The sequence below is a fragment of the Corvus cornix genome, chromosome 11, assembly GCF_000738735.6.
Source record: "Corvus cornix cornix isolate S_Up_H32 chromosome 11, ASM73873v5, whole genome shotgun sequence".
In the NCBI taxonomy this organism is placed as follows: Eukaryota; Metazoa; Chordata; class Aves; order Passeriformes; family Corvidae; genus Corvus; species Corvus cornix.
The window spans coordinates 20,131,012-20,155,833 of record NC_046341.1 but is presented as its reverse complement, the minus strand read 5'-3'; the positions used below and the strand labels follow the sequence as shown (position 1 = coordinate 20,155,833).

At 41.4% G+C, this 24,822-nt stretch overlaps 1 protein-coding gene across 7 annotated transcripts in view; it reads left to right on the top strand.

Moving 5' to 3' along the window:
- CHST8 (carbohydrate sulfotransferase 8) overlaps positions 1-24,822 on the top strand; it is a 186,719-nt gene that overhangs the window by 34,959 nt on the left and 126,938 nt on the right. For 3 of the 7 annotated variants that reach the window (XM_039558169.1, XM_039558168.1, XM_010396481.4), the window contains exon 2: positions 7,182-7,409. In XM_039558169.1, the coding sequence (XP_039414103.1) occupies positions 7,301-7,409 (109 nt within the window). In that variant the 5' untranslated portion in view covers positions 7,182-7,300. Of the gene's footprint in view, positions 1-307; positions 474-3,648; positions 3,716-7,181; positions 7,410-24,822 lie in introns of those variants that run through there. The other 4 variants (XM_010396483.4, XM_019284174.3, XM_019284175.3 and 1 more) reach the window with 3 other exon arrangements.

Below are 24,822 nucleotides of genomic sequence, written 5' to 3'. Positions count from 1 at the left end.
AGGCAATAAGTTCTGCCTAATTTCCTGCCACACTGCTAGCAGGTAACAGAGGTGGTCAGCTCAGCATGTTCACTCAGGATAGCTGGGATGCAGGAGAGGCTAATTAGGCAGCAGGAGGAAGAGGTGTCAGCTCCTTGGGCTGGTCCCAATCTCAGCAGGTCCAATTCACCTGAGTGCCAGTTCCTGCCTCTGCAAGTGGTTCTTGGGAAAATGGGGTGCAGAGCAGCGCTGCACGAAGTCACACAAGGCAGGTGTGCTTTCCCTTCCTGGATTCAAACTGCTGAGCTGGTCTGTGCATCTTGCAGGGCTTGGGAGATACCCACTGGAGCCACCTGGACAAGGGTTCATCATCATCCTGAGGACACCAGCTGGTATCAGGCTGAGCCACCCCTCTCCACTCAAGTATTTCACTTCTGATCTAAAAGGATTTCAGAGTTGGAGAAACCCTTAACTTCTCTGTTGATTTCATCAAAGTAGGTTTAATTCCTTTCCCCATATGAAGGGAAAATATGAATCCAGATCTTTTTTAGAAGAGAATTTTGGGGATGTTTCGGGGGCAGGATATTTTGAACAGTTTCAACTTTAAAGTTAGTATTTCACCTTTCTCCAAAATGCTTCTTTTCTGTTATTACACAAAGAAGAACATGATTATATATGGAGTTGATATAAGCCAGACAAAATGTTTTGATTTGAAACATCATCTGGAAACAAATTTGTCCTTTCCAAATCTCAGGGAGAATCGAAGTTTTTGCTCTACTGATACATGAGCACGGATATAGTGATAGAAAATACAGCACCCAAAGATGAATATTTGATGAATGGAAGCAGCCACAGGATTAATAGTTTCCTACTTTCTATGCTAAAGAAGCTAGAGGATTTGGGGCATAATTCTTAGGATTCGTTTGCATTTCCTATTTCCAAGAAGTGCTGACAGATACAGAATAATATGACTTTTAGTATCTCCACCTCTAGTACAGTGTCTGCTTTTGTAAAGCTCCTAAAAAATGTTAGTTTTGCTGGTGAATACAAATAATGTTTATAAATCCAGTCTTTGGTTCTGTAAAAATGTTACAGCAAGCCTGATCTAGATGTCAGGGGTAAAACAGAGTGGACACTTGAGGGATGGGAAAACTCAGTGCCCTGTGTTTGAAGGCCTTTTGGCTCTGTAAGAGCTTTGGAGCAAGGAAATACATGCTTGGCTCAGCTGCAGAGTGAGACGCAGCTGTTGTTCACACACCTCCTAGAAACAGCTAATAGAGCTAGAAGAGATCAGTAATAATAGTAAATCTTTTTCATATATTCTTGTAGTAATAATATTCCCTTTTTCTTAATTCAGCTAATTGCCCAGTATCACTATCCTAGTCTCTAACTATATTACACAAGTAAAATTATCTTAATAATGCAGAAAATAAGTCCTTCATTATGGTGCCTTTTCAGAACACACAAAACAAAACCCAGTAGAAGAAAAAACCCCTCACATCTCCCAGCTGCCAACAGCTCCAGTTAAATTTCCCCAGATCAGCTACAGGAGTGCTGAAATTTAACATGTAGTTTTTATTGCTGTCAGGCAAATCTTGATTTAGAAAAACATTTCTGCATTAATAAGTGTCTCTCTCTGAACTGGGAATCCTACCAGTGTGTGCTTTAACTGGGGGCAGGCCACCAAGGGTAAGACACTGCTGAGGCTGTGCCTGTGCACTGCCACGTTTCTCTGTACAGAGAACCTGGGCAGTGGTACCTCCAGAGTTCCACAGCACCAGAGGGATGTCCCAGTTTGCCTCCCAGGAATGGCACAACCAGAGCTGCAGGAGTGCCTAAGCTGATCTCTTCTGCTCGGTACCTGGTTGTCCAACAGCACACAAGGTGCCTGGTGGAAAGGCAGGAATCTCTGCTTCCAGAAGACACCCACATCCTGCTGCCTCCTTTGAATAAACAGCAGGCTCTGGCAGTGCTCTGAACCAGCAGCCTGCTCTCAACTGCAGGAAGGGCAGCTGAAGCTCACACAGCATGAGAAATTAAGTTTACCATGTATGTGTGATACTAGGCATTTACATTCATTCACAGGTGATTTGTAACTGACCAATTTAGCAATAAGTGGATATTTGCAAAGAATTTGGGTGTTTTGTTGACTTGCTGATGTATATGGCAACAATATATAATGCTGATGCTGGTGTTGGTCTGTGTTCCTTGATTCACTGGGAGCTACCGTGGCATCTTGCAGTGAAGCCTCAGGAAGGGACAGTATAAAGGTGTCCTGCAGTGGGCAGGCACTTTACAGAGTCTCTGGCCCACCTTGGTCCTTCCCTTCCCCTGGTTCCACAGAGGTAAAAAGCCTCTTTTGGTCTCGTCTTGGCACCAGTGCCTTTCATCTTCAGGCTAATTTAGCTGGGCTGGTCACCAGCTCTGCAGTGGAGCGACAGCACACTACCAATTACAAAGAGGGCCAGGCAGCTTGGGTTCTGCAGGGTGGCTGCCTGTGAGCAGCCAGAGGGAGAAATGAGGGGCTGTAGCAACCTTGGACCCTCTGTCCCTCCTGCTCTCTGCAAATGGCTCTTGGTAAGCAATTGTTGGCAGTGCTGTGAAAGCTGCGTACCCTGCTACCATGTTTTTCTAAGACAGTCTTAGATATGCTACACTCATACTCACCTCAACTGAAGATAACAGGCCTTTTCCTGGGGAAAAAGGGATAGCTTATCCTGCCACTTATCCTTTTCTATAAGGTTTTGTTTTACTTTCCTTTGATGCATCAATGTGGTTAGGGAAAGATCCAGTTCTAGATGGACCAAAGGCAAGTTCCTGAGTTTCTGCCTAAGGATTACACCATGCCCTTAGATTGTATCTCATCAATGCTGTTCTTCACACTGACTTGTTAGCAGCAGACAAGGGAGAGAATATCATGTCTGCAAAACTCATGGATGAACAAATAGCCATGAGCTATCAGACACCACCCCGAGTGCAGCCTGCCTGACCCACATCAGACTAGGGATCAAACAACAGAGGTGTTGTCTTTCATGGACTGATCCAGTATCATAACACCAGACTGCTCGCAGTGAAAGTGTTTGGTCATTAGGCCTCCAGGCAGAGATTGCCAAAAGCAGACCTACATAGCACTAGTTTCAGAGCCACTTTTGTCAGAAGATTTAAATAAATCTTTGCAGGGTCTTTGCATACTGCTTGGGAGAAGGGAGAAATTTGTTCTGCTTCTGCGTTTGTAAAGAAAAGATTTGGTGCCTGAAAATTCTGCTATAATATTCAAGTATTTTCCACAAACATATTTAGAATTTTTTTACCTAAAACTGTACCATCCTTTTCCTTAAAAGGCTTGCATTAATGATCCAATACCCATTCTCCTACCTCATGCTAATACTTCCTCGGCTCACAATTCATAGGAGTACTGTGGTGATTAATAAATGTCTTTGGACTGGAAAGTGCTGAGTGCTAATTACTATCCATGCACACTCATATTTGTGCTGCTTTCAAGTGCAGGGCATTCACATACCACAGTAATGGGAAAGCTTAGGAAAACAGATATTGATACCTAGGAGTTTTATCCACCATAGGAATGTAATAAGGAAGAATAAATTAAAAGTTAGATGTTTCAATTAATTATTGCACATTCTAATGAACCTCTTTCCATCTGTTTAATAGGTTCAGGGCAGCTGAAAATGGAGTTTGGATTGGAAGCTGCTTGCAACCTTATCTGCTTGCACTCTGGGTAACACTAAGAATTATAAAAATATGTTATTGGCCATTGTGAGGAGCACAGTTAAAGTATGTGACTGCAAAGTGCAAGTTGAAGGGTATGGATTCATCCAGATTCTGCCCTCCTGATGCCGGGACACTGGATGGGTCAATCCAAAGCTCCCACACAAAGCATCCCTTGCATGCCTGAGGAAGTACTGCCTGATGAAACAGTTAGGTCAAGCTGCACTTAGGTTTTTTGTAGGTCTTTCCCCTCATCCATCTTTAAAATGATGTGATCGGAGTGTAAAGGGTATTTTCAAATGTTTCCTTAATGAGGATACTTCGTTCACATTTATCAGTCAGTGCTAGCTGCTTGCAGAGTTCCTCTGCTGCTCAATGACCAGCCTGGGAGGGCTTGGGAAGCACATGCTCAGCATCTATAAACCAGCCCTTGCCATTCACCAGCTTTGCTCACAGAGGACATGTTAATTAAAGTCAACTGATTGGAAAAATAATTACAGGAGAATAGGGAGGGGGAAAGCTTAGACCCATAATTTAAAGATCTCTGACATTTGTGTTTTGTTGAGAGTAGTCATTTTGTTGAGAGGAAAGAGGTTCTCTTTCTTTTTGCTTCTCGGACTCCTATGTTCACTGCTTGCAGAAACATGCAGTGGCTACAGGCAACAAGCAGCAGGCTTTCTTTAGAGTTATGCAAGTACATATGGCCTTTTATTCTTTCAAATATATACTTTCATCTAGCTTTTGTTACTGTTGTATATTGAGGTTTCCTAAAGAGCCTGTAATGTCTAACCTAAAAGGTTTTGTGTTCCTGGACACAGTTGTTCAATAGGATGTGGAATAATGTAAACACTCTTAACTGTTAAAAACTGCTATTGTAGCATTTTGTGCACTAATTAAAACCTGGGTAGGGGTATTCTTTCTTGATGCTGCCTCTACTTCAAATGAAAACATTTCAACAAATCAAATCCAGGGAAAATGGTTTCACATTTTAAGTTAATAATAATAATTGGTTTAGAAACCCGTATTTGCTCAAGGGTATAATTCATTAAAAAAGACCTTAAAATTCAACACTAAGCAAATTTAAACCCCTTGTTATTTGAGGGTGGATATTTTTCAGCTGCTCCTCTCAAGTGATGATTCTGCATTTCTCGGCTTCTCTGTGTCCCACCAGCTGGGGGCATTCCCAGCAGGGAGGGGCAGCGCTGCCACCTGCGCAGGGCTGGGAGGCTGGGAAACCCTCCAGCTCTCTGCAGCATCACAGCCTTCCTGAAAAACCTTGGGCAAGGCACCTGCCTCAGGCCTGTCCTGTAAAGCTGCGGTTGTAGCTTCCCATGGGCATGCAGAGAGCATAAATAGGTGACAGAAAGGAAAACCTGTATGTTAGGAAATGAGATACAATTCTTAGAAAGCTCTGACTGGACTGATTTACAAAATGATGGTGTGAGGCTGGTGTTGTACCAGCCTCGCCACCATTGGATTTGGTTGGAAATGCCTATTTATACAAACCCCTGCCTATGTAGCCAAACAAGTACTGTAGTGAACCAGGGAGAGGGTGGGTTGTGTTCCCTGCTTGCCCCTAACAGCAGTGGTTGGAACTGTAACACAGTTGCTTTGAAGGCTAATCTGACTCCCCCAGTGCTTTAGAGGTAGTATTGGGCATCTAAAGGTAAATATATGTAGTAAATGCAAATATCTATGCATATTAGATACACAACAGGCACAGATGGACCTGCACAAGGACTTATAACAACCTGGCTTTGCTAGGGCTGAAAAACTTAGTGATATTTTCTTTTAGTTTTACTTTTAAAGATGTGAGAAAGGTTTAAAGTGAAAAAAAGAATACACAATTACTGTCTGCCATAATTTGAACAGAGAATAAAGCTCAGTTTGCTTATGCATAGGGAGAACTTAGTGCTCTGCATTCATTTAAGATACAAGTATCCCCCAGAGTTCCTGGCCTGGAGCTCTGGCGGCTTTACACACTGAATAAATATCGTTGCCACTAAATAATATTAGTAACCTTATCAGTCAGAGTCACAGAATGACTTCATCAAATGACTTCATCTTTCACACCTCGTGTTCTTCTTTGATGCATTTTAGAAATTTAGAATGCCAGTACACTAAAAATTAAAAACTTGCTAAGGAAACCATGAAAAGCATACAAATTGCCCCAACACCAAATATTCCAGGCACATTAAGAACAAATCTTTAAAGACTTTTCCTGACATAACTACTTTGAATCATCATCTCTCCACACTCCATCCTTCCTGCAAACTGGTGTTATACAGTCTTTCCATATTTAAAATCCCCTTTGTAAAAAAAGACAAGCTTCAAAACCTTTCCTTTAGATTAGGTCACATTTGCAGTAAAACATGAGGAAAGAAACATTATTGCTACCGCTGCAACCTGTTGCTGACCTCCAGCTGAGCCTCGTGTTCAATAATTTGCTGCTAAGAAATCCGGTTACATTTTGGGAAACAGTTCCACTGTCTGTGCTCTAATGAACCTTTCTGTGTGTTACCGAAAAATGCAGGATTGGCATAGCTCTGTGGCAGAAGCATTTATTTTAATTAATAAAGACATGTGGCCCTGGTAATAGTTTTCCTCTCTAGTTGCCACTCCTTCACTTTTTCACTTCTTCGTATCGTGTGAGGACAGACGTTGGTTCCAGCAGGACTATTCGTGGCCTTAAAGCCTCAGGGCCGTGCTCAGTGAGGGGTTTAGAACGACCCACAACAAGGCCCCTGTGGGAGCAGGGCTGCTCTGGGACTGCACTAAGAGCCGCTGTTGAGGATGTGCAGAACAGACCCGGAGCCTCGCTGCGAGCCCCTAGGGAGGAGAGGCAGCCGTGCCTGTGGCTCCTGCACAGATTCCTGCTTCTTGTCTGCTCTCTTCCTTCGTGTTTATTGCAAGCCAGTAAAAGGGGGTCCAAGCACTGTGACCAGGATTTCCCTTGGAAATCAATTTGCCTGTGGAACTTCTTCAATGGGTGACTTGTGGTGGTCGGCTTGAGCGTGACTGGTTTTTCTCAGAGGTGAAGCAGCAGCTGCCAGTTCTGTGTTTGGTACAAAGGTGCGGCTTTCATTATTGTTCCCCACACATTATCTCACTTTATAGCTTTTATATTTAATCAGTAAGAAATAAAAACAAAAACTGACACATGCTTCTCTTGAAGAACGCAAATTATTGAGAGGGATTTCTCTGAAAATTGCAGTCATGGCATGACCGTATTTCCCAAAATGCAATTTTTAACTATACAGTACATCATCTTTTCAACATGTTAAAATCAAGGACGTAAAATTAAAGACAAACTGATGGGGCAGAAATAGACTGGGTGATTGCAATTAACTGTACAGAAGAAATACTAGAGAAATCAGTTATTTGGTCTAAATGAGAACTTAAATCTACTATTCTGCATTGGAAAAATAAATGCCCTATATGCTAAGTTTAGGGGTTTGGTTTTTTGCTTCTTGTAGACATATTACACCAGACTTCTACCAGATGAGAGGACGAAGACTATGAGTGAAGAGTGCCCTGGAGATCACATGCAGTTCTTTTCCTGGGTGAGAACCGGATTGATCTGAGAACAGTAATTATGAGGCTGACCTGTATGTTCTCCTTCATCTTGCTGTTTGGAGCAGTTGGGCTCGTTGTCTTCATTCACCTGCAGGATCCAGAAGAAATAGTTCATCAGCAGACACCAGGTTAGCATTCTTATCTCTATTTGAATCACCTGCCCTTTCATGGTCAATATTTTGTACTTATATTCTCAATGTGTTCTACATATTTCACAGAGGATGCCTCAAAAAAGGTGTGTCTACTTAATTAAGGCTACCTTGAAAGCAGCTATCAATTTCTTTAAAAAAAAAAAAAAAAGGCATTTCCTGAAAAAACAGTTCCAAGGACCAAATAATTGATTATACAGGGACCTTTGCCAACGTGCATAGGGTCCAGCTGGGTGAAGTTAAGTTTCTGCTGCAGTTGAGACCAAATTTTGCTACCAACTATATCACTATAAATGTGAAAATGAGAGATTTCACCAAAAGTTCTGTTCCTGGAAATGCACACCTCTGAATTAACCTTTGCTTGCATATGGTATTCAGTGTGTCATGAGATGCAAAATAAGAGATGTATGAATGAGTTACATCAGAAACGTGAAATACTTTAGGATGCACTCATTTAATTTGCTTAACTTCAATTAAACCATTCATAACTATTATTCATATGCATGCCATCTTCTGCACTACTAACTTGAAACTGTGAAGAGCCACAAAGGCTGCAGAGATGGGAGAACTAGAAAATTGTGGGCTGAAATAGTAGTTTCCTTTTAAGGGGAGGCACACAAGAAGTATGAAAGGACCCAAGATCTCTTGATTTACTTACAGTCCTTTTCTCTTTGACTATGGCTGTAATGAAGGCTGCTTTAGAGCCTAGACAAATGCCAGTGCAGCTGCTCTTGTTCAGGATAATGCCACTGTGTGCTGGGGTTTTGTCCCTGTGTTTGCTCTTATATGCACTGAAATTGTCTCTTGACTAAACAAATGTTTGTAAAAAGTCTATTCATATGACATCTTCATTGTACAGCGAACACAACTGTGTCTATTTAAAAGTATTACTAACATTTTTAAAGGAGCTGAACCATAACACAGAGAACTCTTAAATAATTACATTAATTGCTAATTTCTGTGTCTAGGTTTGTTAAGTGCTTGTTTCCATGTCACTAAAAAATCTGTATTTTAATATGTTGTTTATTTAGTCCAACTGCACACACACCAATTTTGAAAGCAGCCACTCAGCTGAAACCATAGAAGTAATGAATCTTCAGTGTTGTGCAAAGCAGAGAATTAACTAGTTCCTTCTGTGCTTTTGCAGGGTTTTTTTGTATGCTTAGATGCAAAAGAGTTTGTAGATTAAAAACAGGTACTGGCCATATTCTACTGAAACTGGCTGGTAGCTTGGGCATGGGGGAAAAGATGTATGAACAGCAAATGCAGGCAGTACTCTAATGCATCTAAGAATGTGTAACTTTACATTAAAAAGTTAATTCTTTGCTCCCGAAAGAGAAGATTTTCTGGTGTGGTCTCAAAACCAGTGCAATTCCTTTTCCATTTTTTTCATTATTGGTTCCTCCTCTTGACCTGTTCTCTGCCATAAACCTCTTGAATGCCGACTGCTGGTTGTAGTATACTGGGAAGTGATTTTTGAGGGCAGTATAACTGAAGAAGGGGACACCCAAAAATATTTAAATAAAAGCAAGTTTGAACAGAGCTCCTACCCCTGGCAGGGAAACTCACTCTGTAATGTGCTCGATTGCTCTGGATACCTAAAACATGAACATGCCAACGATGCTGTTACTGCCAAAGATCTGTAATCAATTCCTCAATTCTCACATTCAGTTACTATTTATGTTAATAGAAACTAGACTGTACCCTTGAGTAAAAGGTGCTCAGTACAATTACTCTTATTTCTGTTTGGCTGATTTTCATGTGTGTTAAGTGCTTTCAACTCCCAGTGGACTGAGAAACTCCTCATATCCACTGCTTTTGAAAATGATACCAGTTATCACTAAAACATATTAGGTGGCTTAAAGAACACAGGAAAAATATCCATTCATTTCATTTAAAAAAGGAGGTTGGCATATTTCCTTCCTAGACAGTCTCCTGTGAAAATCTGTCAGTCACCGACGACATTTTTGGCATGCTGAGAAGGATCCTTCCCTTTCTCTGCTCAGAGTGTTTCTCCATAAAGGGGCCTGGTTCTAATGGAGATGGGATATTGCTATAATTTGCTTGGCTGATTGCTCTCTCGAGAGAATTGAACAAATGCATGTATCATTAAGCTACTTAGGACAACAGATTCTGCATGGAAAAGCTTTACTGGATTGGCCTTTGCTTTTGTATTTCCTATGTAGTAAAACACATTTGCCAGACACTTGAATCTCATCAGCAGGGCTGGAGAGAAGTTGGTAACATTCATTTTCCACCAAAAATCAGCATAGGAGACTTTGCATTGTCCAAAAGGACATTTTTCATTGTTAGTATGTTCAGTCATCTTTAATTTAAGATAGAACAACTTATGAAACAAGATTAATAAAAATACTTTAGTCCTTTAGTTTTATCTGTCTGTTTCGGAAATTGTTCTTGATTGTTTTAGTCCTAGCAAGCATGACAGTGAGACCTTGATGTACTACTTAAACCAGTATAAAATCCACAGTCATAAAAGTTTAAGTAATGCTTACATTACTTTCACTGAGCAAAGTACTCCTGACAGTAGCTGTTTGTGTTGATTTGTTACTATTCATTTATTCTTTCCCTGTGCTTCACATTGCTACCTAATTGTGATGCTGTACTGAGAAAGCAATATCAAAGTAATTTTCCACAACATTAGTTACAATTTTCTTCTGATCTTTCAAGTGAAAAAATCCCATCCTGTTGGCTTCTGTGAGCATATAAACCTTGATTACATTTATCTGTTGGAAACCAATGCTTACGAAGCACATGTGCCCGGGATAGTGGGTGTAGGGCCTTTTTTGCTGATTGACAAACATGCTGTCTGTGTAATTTTATTTATATAACACACGTCACTCTGAGCAGATATATTTAAGACAGCCGTTTGGGGTGGGCAGAACAGACTTCCCAAAGCAATGTATTAAATTCAGTAGATATTCCTATGGTCATTAAAGAAACAATAACTTCACTTAGGACAGTTGTTTTCTTGGCAGGTATGAAGAGTGCTCTTACTAGGAGGAACTCAGGATAAAACAGGGGTGTGGATTGAGAAGTGCTATCAGTGATAGTCATACCCCATAGATGAACACAATATTGTTGTAGTAATTCTCCCTGTATAATTATATATAACCCCTGCACCTGCATTGGAGCACAAATACAGGCTGGGCAGAGAGTGGATTGAGAGCATTGGGGGTGTTGGTGGCTGAGAAGCTCAACATGACCTGCCCATGTGCACTGGCAGCCCAGAGAGCCAACCCTGTCTCGGGCTCAGCATCAGCGTTGGCAGCAGGTCAAGGAAGGTGATTCTGCCTCTCTGCCCCACTCAGATGAGACCCCGCCTGGAGAGCTGCCTCCAGCCCTGGGGTCCCCAACACAGGAAGGACATGGAGGTGCTGGAGAGAGTCCAGAGAAGGCTACAGAGATGCTCCAAGGGCTGGAGCCCCTCTGGAGCCAGGTTGGGAGAGCTGGGGGTGCTCACCTGGAGAAGAGAAGGCTCCAGGGAGACCTCAGAGCCCCTTCCAGAACCTAAAGGGGCTCCAGGAGAGCTGGAGAGGGACTGGGGACAAGGGCCTGGAGTGACAGGACAAGAAGGAATGGCTTCAAACTGAAAGAGGGTGGACTTGGATCAGATGCAAGGAAGAAATTCTTCCCTGTGAGGCACTGGCACAGGTTGCTCAGAGCATCTGTGGATGCTCCATCCCTGGAAGTGTTCACGGCCAGATTGGATGAGGTTTTGAACAACCTGAACTAGTGGAAGGTGTCCCCAGCCCTGGGCAGTGGAGTTGGAACTGGATGATCTTCAAGGTTCCCTTCCAACCCAAACCATTTTTACAACTCTATGATTTCATGATATAAAACTTGCCTTCTGCAATAATCATACCATTATTCTTAAACAGACACACTAAAGGATTTGTTCTAAGTCAAGCACATTTGCATGTGGTGCACAAGACAAATTTAATACACATATCCCCATCCTAATAGTAATGATTCTTGAATGCATCAATCTCCTGTCTGTGACAAGATATTAAACATGAAAAGAAGACTTTACAGTAACAAAATATCTAGCTGTTCCACTGCTGTCTTTGTCCTGGAACCACAAAAGAGAAGGGTTCTGTCCAGCCTGTGGTAGCAGGAGGCTTCTTCAGCATGGAGCGTGCTCCCTCTGTGTCAGAGTCTGCAGTGGGAGAGTCAGCAGGGCCAATGAGCCCTTCCCAGTCTTGGCCACGGCCACAGCAGTTCATGAGATCCCTGAGAACACGGGCTGTGAGAGCTGCACTTGGGTGGTACAAGAGAAAGCAACTTGGACAAACAACAACAACACTGAGAGAAGAGTCAAAGGGCACAGTGTATCCTGACAGATCTCAGGTGGATTTCAAACACCAGAAAAACTTCTGAGCCACAGAGCAGCCAGTCCATGGGCTGGAGACAGGACTGTGGTAATGAATGGCAGATGGTCAGGTGAGGTCCTGAGGACCAGGAAGGACCACTGCTTCCAAATCACGCCAGGGACACTGTAAATAGCTGTACTACAGTCCCCATAGCTGGACAGTGTACTTGAGACTGTGTGCTCTATAGACTTTAGTCAGAAGAGATAGGATATTCTAAAATGGCATAGACTTTTCTAATAGCAGATTTTGCCACATAAAAACTAAAGAAAGTATTAGTAATCGTCTACATAAGTCTGTGGGGGGAAAAAAATTATTGCATTTTTGCCATATGGTTACCAAATTCCCAAACCAGTAAGAGTTTTCAGTTAAAACTTTTAAGATGAATATATATGGTCACATGCTCCTCTGGGAGCTGAAAAAAACGTGGAAAATACATCTCAGAGAATCCATATTGTAAAAGCTCCAAGAGGGTGAAAACAGGGAGTAGAATGGAAATGGCTTTGCACTCTGACTGTATCAGAATTTGAAAGTCAAATATGAATATAACCAAGCCTGAAATGCATCTGACGGAGATTTTGCAGTGATTGCCATCCTTACCTCATTGACCAGTTTCTAACCTTATTCTATCATCCTCTTTATTTTCTGCTTTACTAAGGGTGTGATGGGGAGGAGAGGGAGGAAGGAGAGATGCAGGCAAGGGCTGGCACGTGGATGCTCCTGTCCCTGATGGCACAAGGGAGCCACAGCAAATATTGCAGCAGCCTTAGAGCAAATACCAGTGTTACAGCTATACTGAAAGTTACTTATTCAGAGCACACACACCGTGTTGCTCACCAACTACACTCCTGTGCACATCTCCTTGCTCACTGTACATTTCCATAACACTGTCCCAGTGCACAATGCACCCTTTGTTTGCCAGAATGGAAACTTTCTATAAATACAGTTAAAAATGAACTAGCATTGATATATAATTTCAGAAGTGATTTTCCTGCAATTTACAACTTACTACTCATTAAAAGCTACGAAGCCATTTAATCTGCTTCTCAACTGACAGTATCAGCAGAAATGATGAGCAAAGAATCTGGTGACTGTAGCAGAGGTGAGGCAGCTTGCTGGTGCTCTTTAGAGGCAGAAGAAACATCTGTTATGTGTGTGAGGATAGTTCCACCAACTCAAGAGTGGGTGAACCTTCTGCAGTCACATACTCTGAGTCTTCTTAAACTGAACTTCCCCAAACAAAGAACTTCCCTGCAGACTGGTTCCCAATGGTGTGCAGTTATTGGGACAAAAAGAGAAATATCTATTTCCTTGTCTGCCAAGGCAAGGCTCTTAGTAGGGAAATGTGGTTTTATGATATTCCCTTTTTTGCTGCTTGAAATGGTTGTGATTTAGACTGTGAATGTGAACCTGGTTGTTTTTCACATTGCAAAGAAGCGCTAGCTATGACTTCGTCAGCCTACTGCTATAAGGGATCAAACACTGGCCAGATGGTTTCAAAGGAAACCCTACACCACATTGCCAGTGCAAATCTGTTCAAAAGAAATGTAGTCTAGTGTGGAATGCAATCATGAATAAGCTGTTTTACCACAAGTACTATACAGAGGTTGTCTCCTACAACTTTCTCCCTGCTTTTATTTATTATCATATTGTGGCAGTCTTATAAAAAATGCAGCATTTATTTATTACATGGTATCGAGAAGGCACCACGTTTCCCCTTTTCTTTCTTTTTTTCCCCCTGTTCTCTCTTTTTTAGTTTCTGTTAACATTCTTGAGCCTAAAGCCTATAAAGCAAATACAGCTCTTATGCTATAGCATGGCAGACCAGCATTTATTTGACCAGTATTTCGTGTCAACCACCAGCAAGTTGTTCACAGGACTCACAGCACTGACATGTTAAGGTTGTGGAACTGGGACCCAAAGCTGCTGTGATTTGTTCCTGTCTTGCCCTACTGCTCATAGATTGTGCTGTATTGTGTTCCATCAGGCAATTCACCCATTCAGTATTTCCATTTCCTGTTATAAAGGGAATTCTCTGCAGAGGATTCAAGATACCTAAGGACTTCTAGATACCATGACAAAAGACCAAACCATATTAACTATGATTTTATAACCAAATCCAGTGCACTACCAGCAGCAGTTACAATCCCACTGCGGTGGTGCACACACACATCAGATGACTGAACCAGATCCACTGCCCATTTATCTGATGGCATAAAGACCATGTCACCTAATCCCAGATGTATTTATCAGTGTAAATCCAGAGTGATGGAGTGCTGACTCATTCCTGTAGGGCAGTTTTCCCTTCCACAAATTTCCCTATCCTCTCTCTTTCCGTGAGCATTTCTTCGCTGGTACTGACTGGTTAAAAAAAAAGAAAAGGTTTGATATTTCCTTTAAAGCTTAGTTTTAAAAACTGTCAGAGGTTGACACTTCTTTGTTGTGTCTGGCAAAATAAAAAGTGACCTTCCATCTCAGAGCTGCATTCATTTGTGGTATTTGGCAACATATCACAGGCAAAACTCAGCTGCACTGTGTCAGAGGACTCTCAGAATGGCAGCTTTCTGAAAGTATATTCCCAGGGAATGAGCCTGGATGCTTCTAAGATTCCCCGGAAAATTTGCGGAAGCATTACAACAGTATACAAAAGTTGATCAGCAGACTTTCCTTTCACCTCAAAACATTTATTCTAGATATAAGACTGTATTCAGTTTTCCATAGAAAATGTGAAAGGCACTAGAAAGCCTTCTTCCATCTGTCAGCTATCATTCAGTTTGTGTGATTTTTAAAACATAATAACATATTGAGGCGCTTAGGTCAGTTTAAAATATTTCCTGGATTTTCTGCAGTTCATGCCATTTTAAATGTCTTTTATAATATATGTTTCCATTTCTGGAAGTTTTTAATGTTCCCTTAAAAGCTTAACCAAAACTTCCTCTCTCCAGCAATATCATTCTTTTTCATTTAGTAAACATTAATTTTCCTTTCATGATTCTAGTGGAGCTTGAAATTAAAGGTGGCTTTCTTCACTATTTTGGCTTTCTTTGTGTATCAGCATCAAAACTGCCAGTTTACTGCTTTAGCACCAGTCAAGATAGCAAAAAACCAAAATAATTGATCTTGTGTAGGACCTACACAAGATCAACTTCTTGGGGACATCTTTATAATTTTCTCCAAACAAACAATCTATTTTTGAAAATAAATGACTGGTTTGAGATCTGTCACCGCTTGATATTCTCAAAGTGGTAAACTGATTTTAATCTTATTCTGTACAGGCCCTCTCCTATAAGACACTATTTCATAGCAATAGTGCAATAAAGCACTTCCCTATCAGCTGAGTGGCTCAGCTGCTAACTTTGCTCCAATGCCTCAAGGGCTCTGCTGCCCAAGGGTCAGAATATTCTCCATCTTGTGAAATTAAGTCCCATCTTTGTCCCTTTTTGTTCTCAGCCACTTCAGAAGATCTGTGTGGTGATTAAGGGTCACAATGCTCCTGCCAGGCCCCTCATGCGCTGCTACTTCTGCACACCAGGGCAATCCATAGATGCTCTTTCCCTCTTTTCTTCAGAATCACTATCCATATCTACAGAAGTGGAGTCTTTTGGGTCTTTTGTTCCTGTGTTTGGTTGGAAACCACACATTTTCTCACACAACTCTTTACAGGGACAGTATGTCTGATGTTTTGCTCCTTGTGGCACATCAGCCAAGAAATCTGTGTTGACAGACTTTGGGTATCCCTAAATGCTGAAAGCAAAACCCACTGTGCTACTGAGGATGTGTGCACACTCAGAGTTACACAGGCCTGAGGGAAGGCAGGGACATCAAGTCCCTTTATGAAGCAAGTGGTACTGAACAGCGTCAGGAGGGAAAAAAGGCAGGGTGTGAATGAAATTCCTTATCCTTCAAGAAGGCACCTGTGCTCCACTGCCCTGTTCCTTTTGTATTCTAATTGATTTACCTTACTCCTTCCATTTGGCAGTGCTGAGCTTCCTGTAATGATGGCCCAGGTAATGCTTGGGACAAACAAAGGTATACTGGCTTTAGAATTACTTTAGGCTTGAATTTACAGGAGTCTGGATGGCCTGCACCCACTGCAGTCAGAGTGGCTGATATGGAAGCAGAGGACACACCCAAGTCCTTATTGTGGCCAGAAGGACAGAAAGCACAATCCTAAACAGAGGAAAGTGGTCACTTGCCTAATGGCTGCTTGAGAGGGGTGGGAGGGGAGACTCCTTTTCTCAAGCTGTGGGTAGTGCACAAGGGCCAAGATCCTACATACCAGTTTCCAGCTTGTTGCATTTTTTTTCTTGACTTGTTTGACTCGACTTCATTTGTTAATGAAGTCCTGCACAACTTAATACCCATAAGTCAAACCACAGGAGAAATTACAGACAGCAATCACTGCTGCTCTGTGTGAATGGAATGCAGCTTTAATTGGGCCCTCCTAATTGTGTGTGCAGCTGCTCAGGAAAACATGGTGACGCTTACCTCATAGAGGAAAACAAACTCCTCTCACTACTCCACTGTAAACAAGTGAGAAGGTGTGTATTCAAATAGTCACAAAAGTAAATATACCCACCTGCAGGTAGGGACCAGGAATTTTATGCCATACCAAAGCAATTCTGTACTCATTGAGACTTTAGTGTACTTCACTGTAATTGTTTAAAACTCATCCTAAAGACTGTGTTGAGAACTTAAACAGGGCTGGGATACCATTCACATGCTCAAAACAAGTATCAGCACCTCAGCCACGGAGTTCACTTGAATACTGTGAACAGCCAACACTAACAGTGGAAACCAACCACCTGTTTTTCTCTAGGCTGTTAAATTGAAACCTGCCCCTCCCCTTCATTCAGTTCAAGAGATGCTATTATCCTGTAAACAGGAGGCATCCTTAAATCACTACATAATTAAATTATTCTGCATTTGTGAGCTGCTTATTCTACTACTAGTGAAGGGAATGAAGTTGCTCGAGAATGTACTGAGTCAGGTGTTGTTTAACCCCTCTGCACTGGTGATGTAGGTGTTCAGTGCTTCATGTTAAACCAGCCATAACCCTGCCTGGTGCAGTGGTGTATTCCACCAATACCTGCAGAAAGCTTCTTGGGATGATTTGTATTTTGTAGGAGAAAAACAAAATGAACAGACCTTACCAAACCATTATAACAACAGGGTTAAGAACAAAAGGCATATGATCTCTCCCATATCTCTCCTACGTAAGTGGAAGAGAAACAGGAAAAAAGGAGATGTGTGCAGCACAAGAATGGTGGGCAAGGAGGTCTGAGAAACATCAGCTGAGACAACTTCCATTTCTATTCTTCACATTTGAAATTATCTAATGAAAGGAGCTTTGTGAGGTTTTTGTAGGAAAACATACAGAGAGACTAGTCCTGCTAGATACTTTAACTTTTCAAAAAAGGAAAATAAAAAATATTATTAAAATGAAAGTGTTTATTTAAGTGAGAATGTAACAGAAAATTTACTGCAGTTTTATAATGCATGTTAATAGGCAATGGGTCCAGAATTAGTATGACTGAAGTTCCCAGGGTGCTACAATGGAGACAAAGGAAGTAGGAAGGAAAATGTGTATTTACTACAATTACCTTACAGTAGTTAACAAATTTAGAAAGAATACCTGGAATTTTTAAGGCACTAAATATTTCTAAGGAACAGTAATTATATAATTATATTATACTTCCATATACAAATCTTTGAAACATAATACATTCTTAATGTCTACACATTTGCACACCGTAGTTTTCCTCTTGCTTATTTCCAGATATCAAATTATGTATTCAGTATATTCTGATTATTCTCTGTCTTTTCCTCTAAAGGCACTGGCTTCACATCTTAATTGCGACCCAGTGGAGATAAGTTCACCACAACATAATTTAATGAACTATGGAAGAGTTACCTCTTCCTGCATGAGGTATCAAGCTGCATGTCAGAGAAAGAGTATCTCCTAGGTGATGTTTCAGGAGATAATAATTAACTAAGACATTTTCTAAAATAATACCACCCCACACAAATGCAGCCCTTCCCCCCCCCAATTTGGACAACACATAAAGTGAATTAATAAGCCAAGGACACCATTCCTAAAAGAAATTCAGAACCACAATTTCTTTCCTCCATGAAATCACAGACTAGAAGTCAAGGGGATTTTCCTGGTTTTCCCCTTCAGCTTCAAAGGCTGAATTGTACTTGATTTACCTTTCACATCAGTCTTGGATGTGCGATCCCCACAGTCCCTTCCAAGTGTGGAGACTTTCCTTTTTGCCCTAAATGATCCTGAGCAGATCAGCTGCAGCACTCAGCACATGCAGCTGCCAGCTTGGCACCTCCTGCCCCTTTTACTGGGGCCTTTGGGAAGAAATTTCTGCAGCACCAGCTTTACTGTGTGTTTAAGTAATTTATATTTTTGCGTAGGGAAAGAAACTCGGAATTTAAAACATCCCCTGTGAGGTGGCCTGGGGAGCAGGACTGACCTGCCTCCCATCTCCCTCCCAGCACACTGCCATCCTTCATCTCCCACATCCACACCTGCTGTTTCCAGCCTGTCCCTACCTTAAACAGTGAAGGCATCCTTGTGTCCCTTGATCTTTGTGTATTTTTACTAATATACAAATTAATTAATTTGTAATGCAATTACAAATTTCAATTATGCCATTTAATCTTAATTAGACTTCAAATTCCTCAAATTAGGGCATGCAAGTCAAATGCTGGCTCCTAAGTTCAGAAAGGTGTGTGGATTTTTAGGCATTTTTACAGCATTCAGCCACTTTGATCACAGCTTCCATGCCACCACTAACAGATAGTCATGTGATTAAAATGAAAGCTATTTCACCAAGAACTGCTGAGACAGCATTTCAAAAATTCTATTTTAATATTCATTAATTAAATGTGTCTGTGTTTCTGTCCTTTTAGCAACCAACCACTGATGCTGTTAAAACATTCAAATGAAGGGCTAATTATTCATATTCCAAGAGAAACCTTATTTGCTACAACAGCACCTACAATTAGCAAGGCAAATCATCTTCTTGTAGTCATTTAGAGGAACCAGAAGCAACCACATTGATTCTGGTCTTGATAGCAGCAAAATATTTGCCATTTCCTTCTCCATGAAAAGGTGCATGGTGTTAGAGGCTCACCTTGGGAAACGGCAATTCTGCTTTCTGGCTCTGACTTTGCTCCCTAAACAAAGCATTTATTAGACCTTTTGCATGTAATGACTGTTTCTGTAGTCTAGTTGCATGAATCTGTCTCTGTTTTATTTAGCAAGCTTAACTGTTCTCTCTCAGGAATTTCACAAAACTAAGATGCCTTGAATGCACAGCTGCATTTGGATTGCATGTCCATCTTCTCCACAGCTGTGTCATAGCTAAGGGGCACCTGGAAAATGGGAAATGGGAACCCCGGTGCAGGTGGCCAAGCAGGTTTTTTAGACAGAATGGGACAATCCACGAGTTGTTTCACTGATAATTTCAGTTTCCCATCACGAGGAGGAGCTGAAGCCAGACCCCATGGCTTGGACCTCCAAGGAGGGGTGGCCAGGTCAGGGTATGCAAAATATATGGGAACCATTCTACACTACATTTTCAAGTCCATGGATTGCTTTTAAGGTAACTAAAAGGTCCAAAACAAAGGGAAGAAAATTAAGGTTACATCTAGCAAACCTCAATAGAAAGAGGTCTGTACATCCACAAAATAATTTTAGTAGGTCACAGACTTAATGGATGTTGAAGCTACAGTTTAAAGGGTATAGTAACCAGAAATGCATCTAAAGCTATGCGTTTGGTTTGAACTGTAAACCAGAAATAATCTCTCCAAAAGGAGATTGAAGTAAAGCATATTAGGAGTGCTCTACACCAGATACAAATAACCACCAAGCTGGAAAGTTGCATTCCCTCACTGGGCCAGTGCAGAAGCATGGTCAGCCATAGCCCTTTTTGCAGCCTCACTCAGGGTTACAGGGAAAAATCCCAGCCCCAGATTTCTTCAGAAGCCACTATTCAGAGAACTTTTGAGGATGAGTCTCTGAGGGTGCAGAGCTCTCTTCCCCTCCCTCTGGTTCCCTGTGCTGCTCATCCATGGCTCCAGCAGTGAGCAGTGCTGTGTACAGATCATGTTAGATACACTTCAACTGCTCACAGCAACCCACATTTTAACCTCCTGCAAACATATATATTTCAGATCTCTTCTAACATTTCTTTCTATATCTGAAACAACAGGAAGATACATCTGGGGAAATAACCAAAGCTTCAGAAGGGTTAGTTTGTTTTAAAATTCAGCTTTCCCAAAAAATAATGCAGAAGTGATGCACGTAGCCTCTGCTACAGCTGGTGCATCCTTTAAGCTGTACTTCCATTCAGTCACTGTCCCTCTGCCCAGACAACAGTGCAAGCCCCTATGGAAGTGAGTGGGACTGGAAGGGGACAGTATCCAGAAATGCTACAGGCAAGTTAGAGTGGGAAGGCCCTAAAGCAGCAGTGCTCAGTCTGAGCAGGTTTCAGTGACACCTCTGCTTTCAACCTTCTGGTGCACCGGGCACATGGATCTTCCTTGGCTTGCTTTAGCCACTCATACACATAAATAACTAATTTGCTCAATGATTATGTTGGCTCCTAAAGCAGGTGGAGGTCCATGTACTTAAAAATAGCTTAAGAAAACCTGATTCAAAGACCACTGGAGAGAGTAGTAACTTTTCTCTTGACTCACTTTGGATTGTGTCCCAAGAACTTATCAGTTTCTGCAGCCCCTATGCTTCAGTAGAGTTGAACTCAGCTTACTGAACATGATACTCTGCTTTTTTCTTATTACTGGTTAAAATTCATATTCAAGTACAGCACTTTGAATCAGAGGTTTTCCCCAGATGCCTCTGATGCTTATCCTCCTTTGTTAAAGAGAATGCTACTTCATCTTGCAGAGCTGGTGGCCTCTATTCAAAATCTGCCGTGCTGCAAAGAATGATGTTGTCAGACAGACTGATCTTTCTCCAATAGCTTTTGCAGCACTTTTGTTATACAGATGTTAAAGATAACATGGAAGAGAAAAGGAACAGATTTAGAGTCTTGGGATAACAAAATACAAAGCATGACAAAGACTCATAATACTGATACTTGTAAGTGAAGGAGTTACTGAGTAAGTCTATTCTGAGTTTTGGGGAAGAATAAGAGAAATGAGTAATGTAGGTTGCTAAAAATAATAAATAGATTTTTGGGAAAAATGATAACAATATTCTTTTTAAGGCTTGTTCATTGCTTTGTGTCATTGCTGTAACTGATACTTAGTTGTGCTAACTGGAAAGAGCATCAGTCCAAGACAGCACACCTTCAGCAGTCTGAGCCTCCAACTCACAGCTAAGTTAATCCAGGGCACTATTAAGTACAATAAAAGACCAGGAATAACACATATATCATGGGAACAGAGAGCCACAGTACTTAATCTAGCTCTGTCAAACAGAAATTATAATGAACAGATTTTAAAATGCATTGATATGGAGAGTCCTTAGTAACATTACACTGACTTAAAGTGGTGGCCCAGCCTTCGGGGCTGAGTTCTGCTCACAGGGTCTACAGGTGTACGTAGACTGCTAGATGGTGTTTCCTCAAACAAGAAAAAGATCTCACTTACTGGTAACTCTATGTTAGCAGATTTCTAGTAGTGCTAAATACTTTGCAAAACCTGAGATACTGAAGAGTAGAAAGTCCCATAGAGAAGAACTAGTTAGAGGCAGAGGCGGCAAAGCACAGGGTTCATTATGCAACTACACATGTCCAGAGACAGCTTGTGCAAGACTGAAAGAGATTCTTCTATATCCTCCTTCATGGGAATTGTTCTATTCTCCAAGTAAACAGAGAGTACAGGTTGCCCTGAACTCACCTTATTGTGGCTAGATTTCCTATTTCATGGAGTGAGCCCTGCTCCCATTAGAAAGAAGGACAAGAGCCAACGGAACAAGAAGCCTTAAGACAGTGCCTGGTGTTAAATGGAGCCTGGATCTCCTCACTGCTGAGGCACTGCCCCGCTGCTCCTCACGGATGGAGCTGCAGTACCTGGAGAAGGTTCTTGGAGCAGACATGGGCTGTTCCAGGGCCCAGGGCACCCCGTGTGCAGCCAGCTGCTCCTGCAGTGTTTCTCTCTCTTTGCTGCACCTAGTGAACACGTTTTAAAGGATACAGACACCAAGTAGAGAACACACCTGGTGGGCTCCCTCCAAGTATCTTTTTCTTGCTTTCTACCTTTGTAAACAAGTTTAAAATGCAGCAAAGAGGAAAATTGCTAGTGACACTTCAGACCTTGCTGGGCCTCCTACCATTACCACTCTGAACAGCACAGAGAAGTAGTTATGCTAATTAAAAGGGTTGGAGTAATAATTTTGAAATAGCAGGTGCCTAACTTGCCATTTTTGAGTGAGGTCGTCTAACACAGTTTTTGAATTTTCTGTATTTTTTGCACAAAGTATTGTAGCCTGCACAAGTCTTATAATTAAAAAGCTATCATAGTGAATAGCATGTACTAGAGTTGAGGATTAGGCAATCTTATTCCTGTAATAGGATTTGCCTGCTAATTGTCACTGAAATGACAGCAGCCTCTGTTATTAGGAGCATAGGAATTGCCATGGTGGCTCAGATCAGCAGCCCTTCTATCCATTAAAATGTCCTTTCTTTAGCACCAAGCAGTATGTAATGGTTTAGAAGACAATGCAAGGTAGTCTGCTCTGGAATAAACTGCTATCAGGTAACAGTTCTTCAATATTCTCATTAGTAAGACACAGGCTATGCCCTAACCCAGGAGCACTCATATTTTTTACAGAACTCCTTTTGTGTTGGCAAAGAAGCACAATCTTTTGATTTCTGTTCATAAAATTTGCTTTCTGTGACTCCCAAATGGTTGCATAATTCAGAAGACACACGGTGTGATGGCTGTCCTTGTTCTTCATCTGAATTTGTTTGTGGCACCCCGGTCACAGGCAGAGCAGCCCATGATGGTTGCATGGTTAGAGCTCCATGAGAGACAAAGACCAAAAATTGAGGGATTCACCCAAACGTGTGACACAGTGATGGCAAAAAGTGAGATACTTAGAGAAGACACTTTCCTGTTGCTGAAATCATCAAGCTTCAGGATCAATTTGAGAAATCTTGGAATTCACAAGACAGCAGCAATGGTTGTGGAAATTGCAACTGAATTCAGTGAGAACTCCTACTGACTTTTGGAAAACAAATTCAGATCTTTAGGCAGGGCTGTCAGGAAAGAGGTGAGCTACAGTAGCTTCCCTGGGCAGCTTCTCTGTAACAAGGGATCCAGAGCACCAAAGAACCACCTTTGCTGCATCAGCACAGTCCTGCCCTGTCCCGCTATGTGTATAAGGTGCAAGGGAGGAGGATGCTGAGGAAGGAGGGGAGTAGAGGTGGGCGATGTGAGAAGAGCGGCTCTCTGAATGTTTGTCTCATCAAAGCTCAAAATAATACCTGCCCATGGCTAGGTCACAGATCAGTCTGGTTCTGACCTCACTTATAAGCTGCAATCATTTCATGATTTGGGATTCTTCTTTCTTTATACTCCAAGTGATCGTTCTGAAAACTTACCCTATGACTTCTGCATTTTTGTTTCTACTGCATAAGTAAGACTGCAAAAAAGCTATGAAAGCAGTACACTGCAGTATCAGGTAATTATGTCACAATACACTCAAGCTCTTTCAAATCATTCATTAGTCAAACATCTGCTGCAGATTAACATAGGGCCAAACTTGTCTGTTAGATAATTCCATGGGCTTTGGTACCATTTAAGCAAAGGATGATCTGTTCCAACACTTGAACTGTCTGTGCATAATTTACTCTGGTTTAGAGCTTCTCCCTTGCACTGCTCTAGCTTGAAATCCTCTGGCAGTGCAGTTGCTATTTACTAGCTTGTGCTGACACATCCGCTTTTTCTGACTTAGTTCAAGAAAATTCAAAATGCACACACTGCCAAGGAAATGAATTTATTCAATAAGCCCAGCAATGTCTACTCTTACTAATTCTGTAATGCTGGAATAAACAAAATCAGAAATTATGTTTGGCTTTCTAGGCATCAATATACCTCATAAATCTGCAAGGACTCATAAATTTCACTGCATAAAACCTGATAGAAAGGCAACTCTTAACTTGGAAAATTCATATTACATTTTAACCGAACAGCAAATGAAGCTAATATGTATTGATTGCATTAACAATTCATAAGAGCACAGAAAAGAAATAAACAGTCTTTATAGTGTTGCCATGTCTTTGAGGCATTGATTAAACTCTGTAGATGCTGGTCTGTCACTCCAGCAGCTGTTCAATAAGTCCAGCGTTTGTCCATCAATGTCTTTTGTCATTGGTCTGACTGTCCTCCTCCTTCCACGTTGGCAGATATTTCAAAAAATGAACTGTCACCATGGGATAATCAATTAATCAAGCGTGAATTGCTTGACCGAATCTCCTAATGAATGTTAACATGTAAACACTTGTCAGACACTTGCAGACCAGAGGGGTTGTGTGGTTATGTTGGTGTCTGGGAAGCTGACTGGCAGCACAGCCCATGAGCACAGACCTATCTCATTGTGTTAATAATGCACATTCCTTACAAGGATTTCTTTAAAATAGATTAGCTGCAACCGTCATGATTTTATTGATTTTACAATCTTTTCTCCTTCTATGGAAATTGAGATGAATCTTTGCAGGAAGAAGGTGGTACCCAACAGGAACTAGGGGATTACACAGGGTGTGAATGGTTGATGCATTTTCATGAGCCATTGCCTCCCCTCACAAGAGCAGTTTGTAGCCAATCCCTGTAATTACAATACTGCTTAGCAACACCCCAAAAATCCTATTGCTATTTCAATGATAAGCCTCATTCATAGGGATTACATTTGTTAAATTAATATTAAAACCATGCAACAGTTCTCTGTGAAGATGTACATTTTAATTATTTTGGATAAATATGGTGGCTTAAACCACTGTGACTGTGATTAGCAGAAGAGTGGA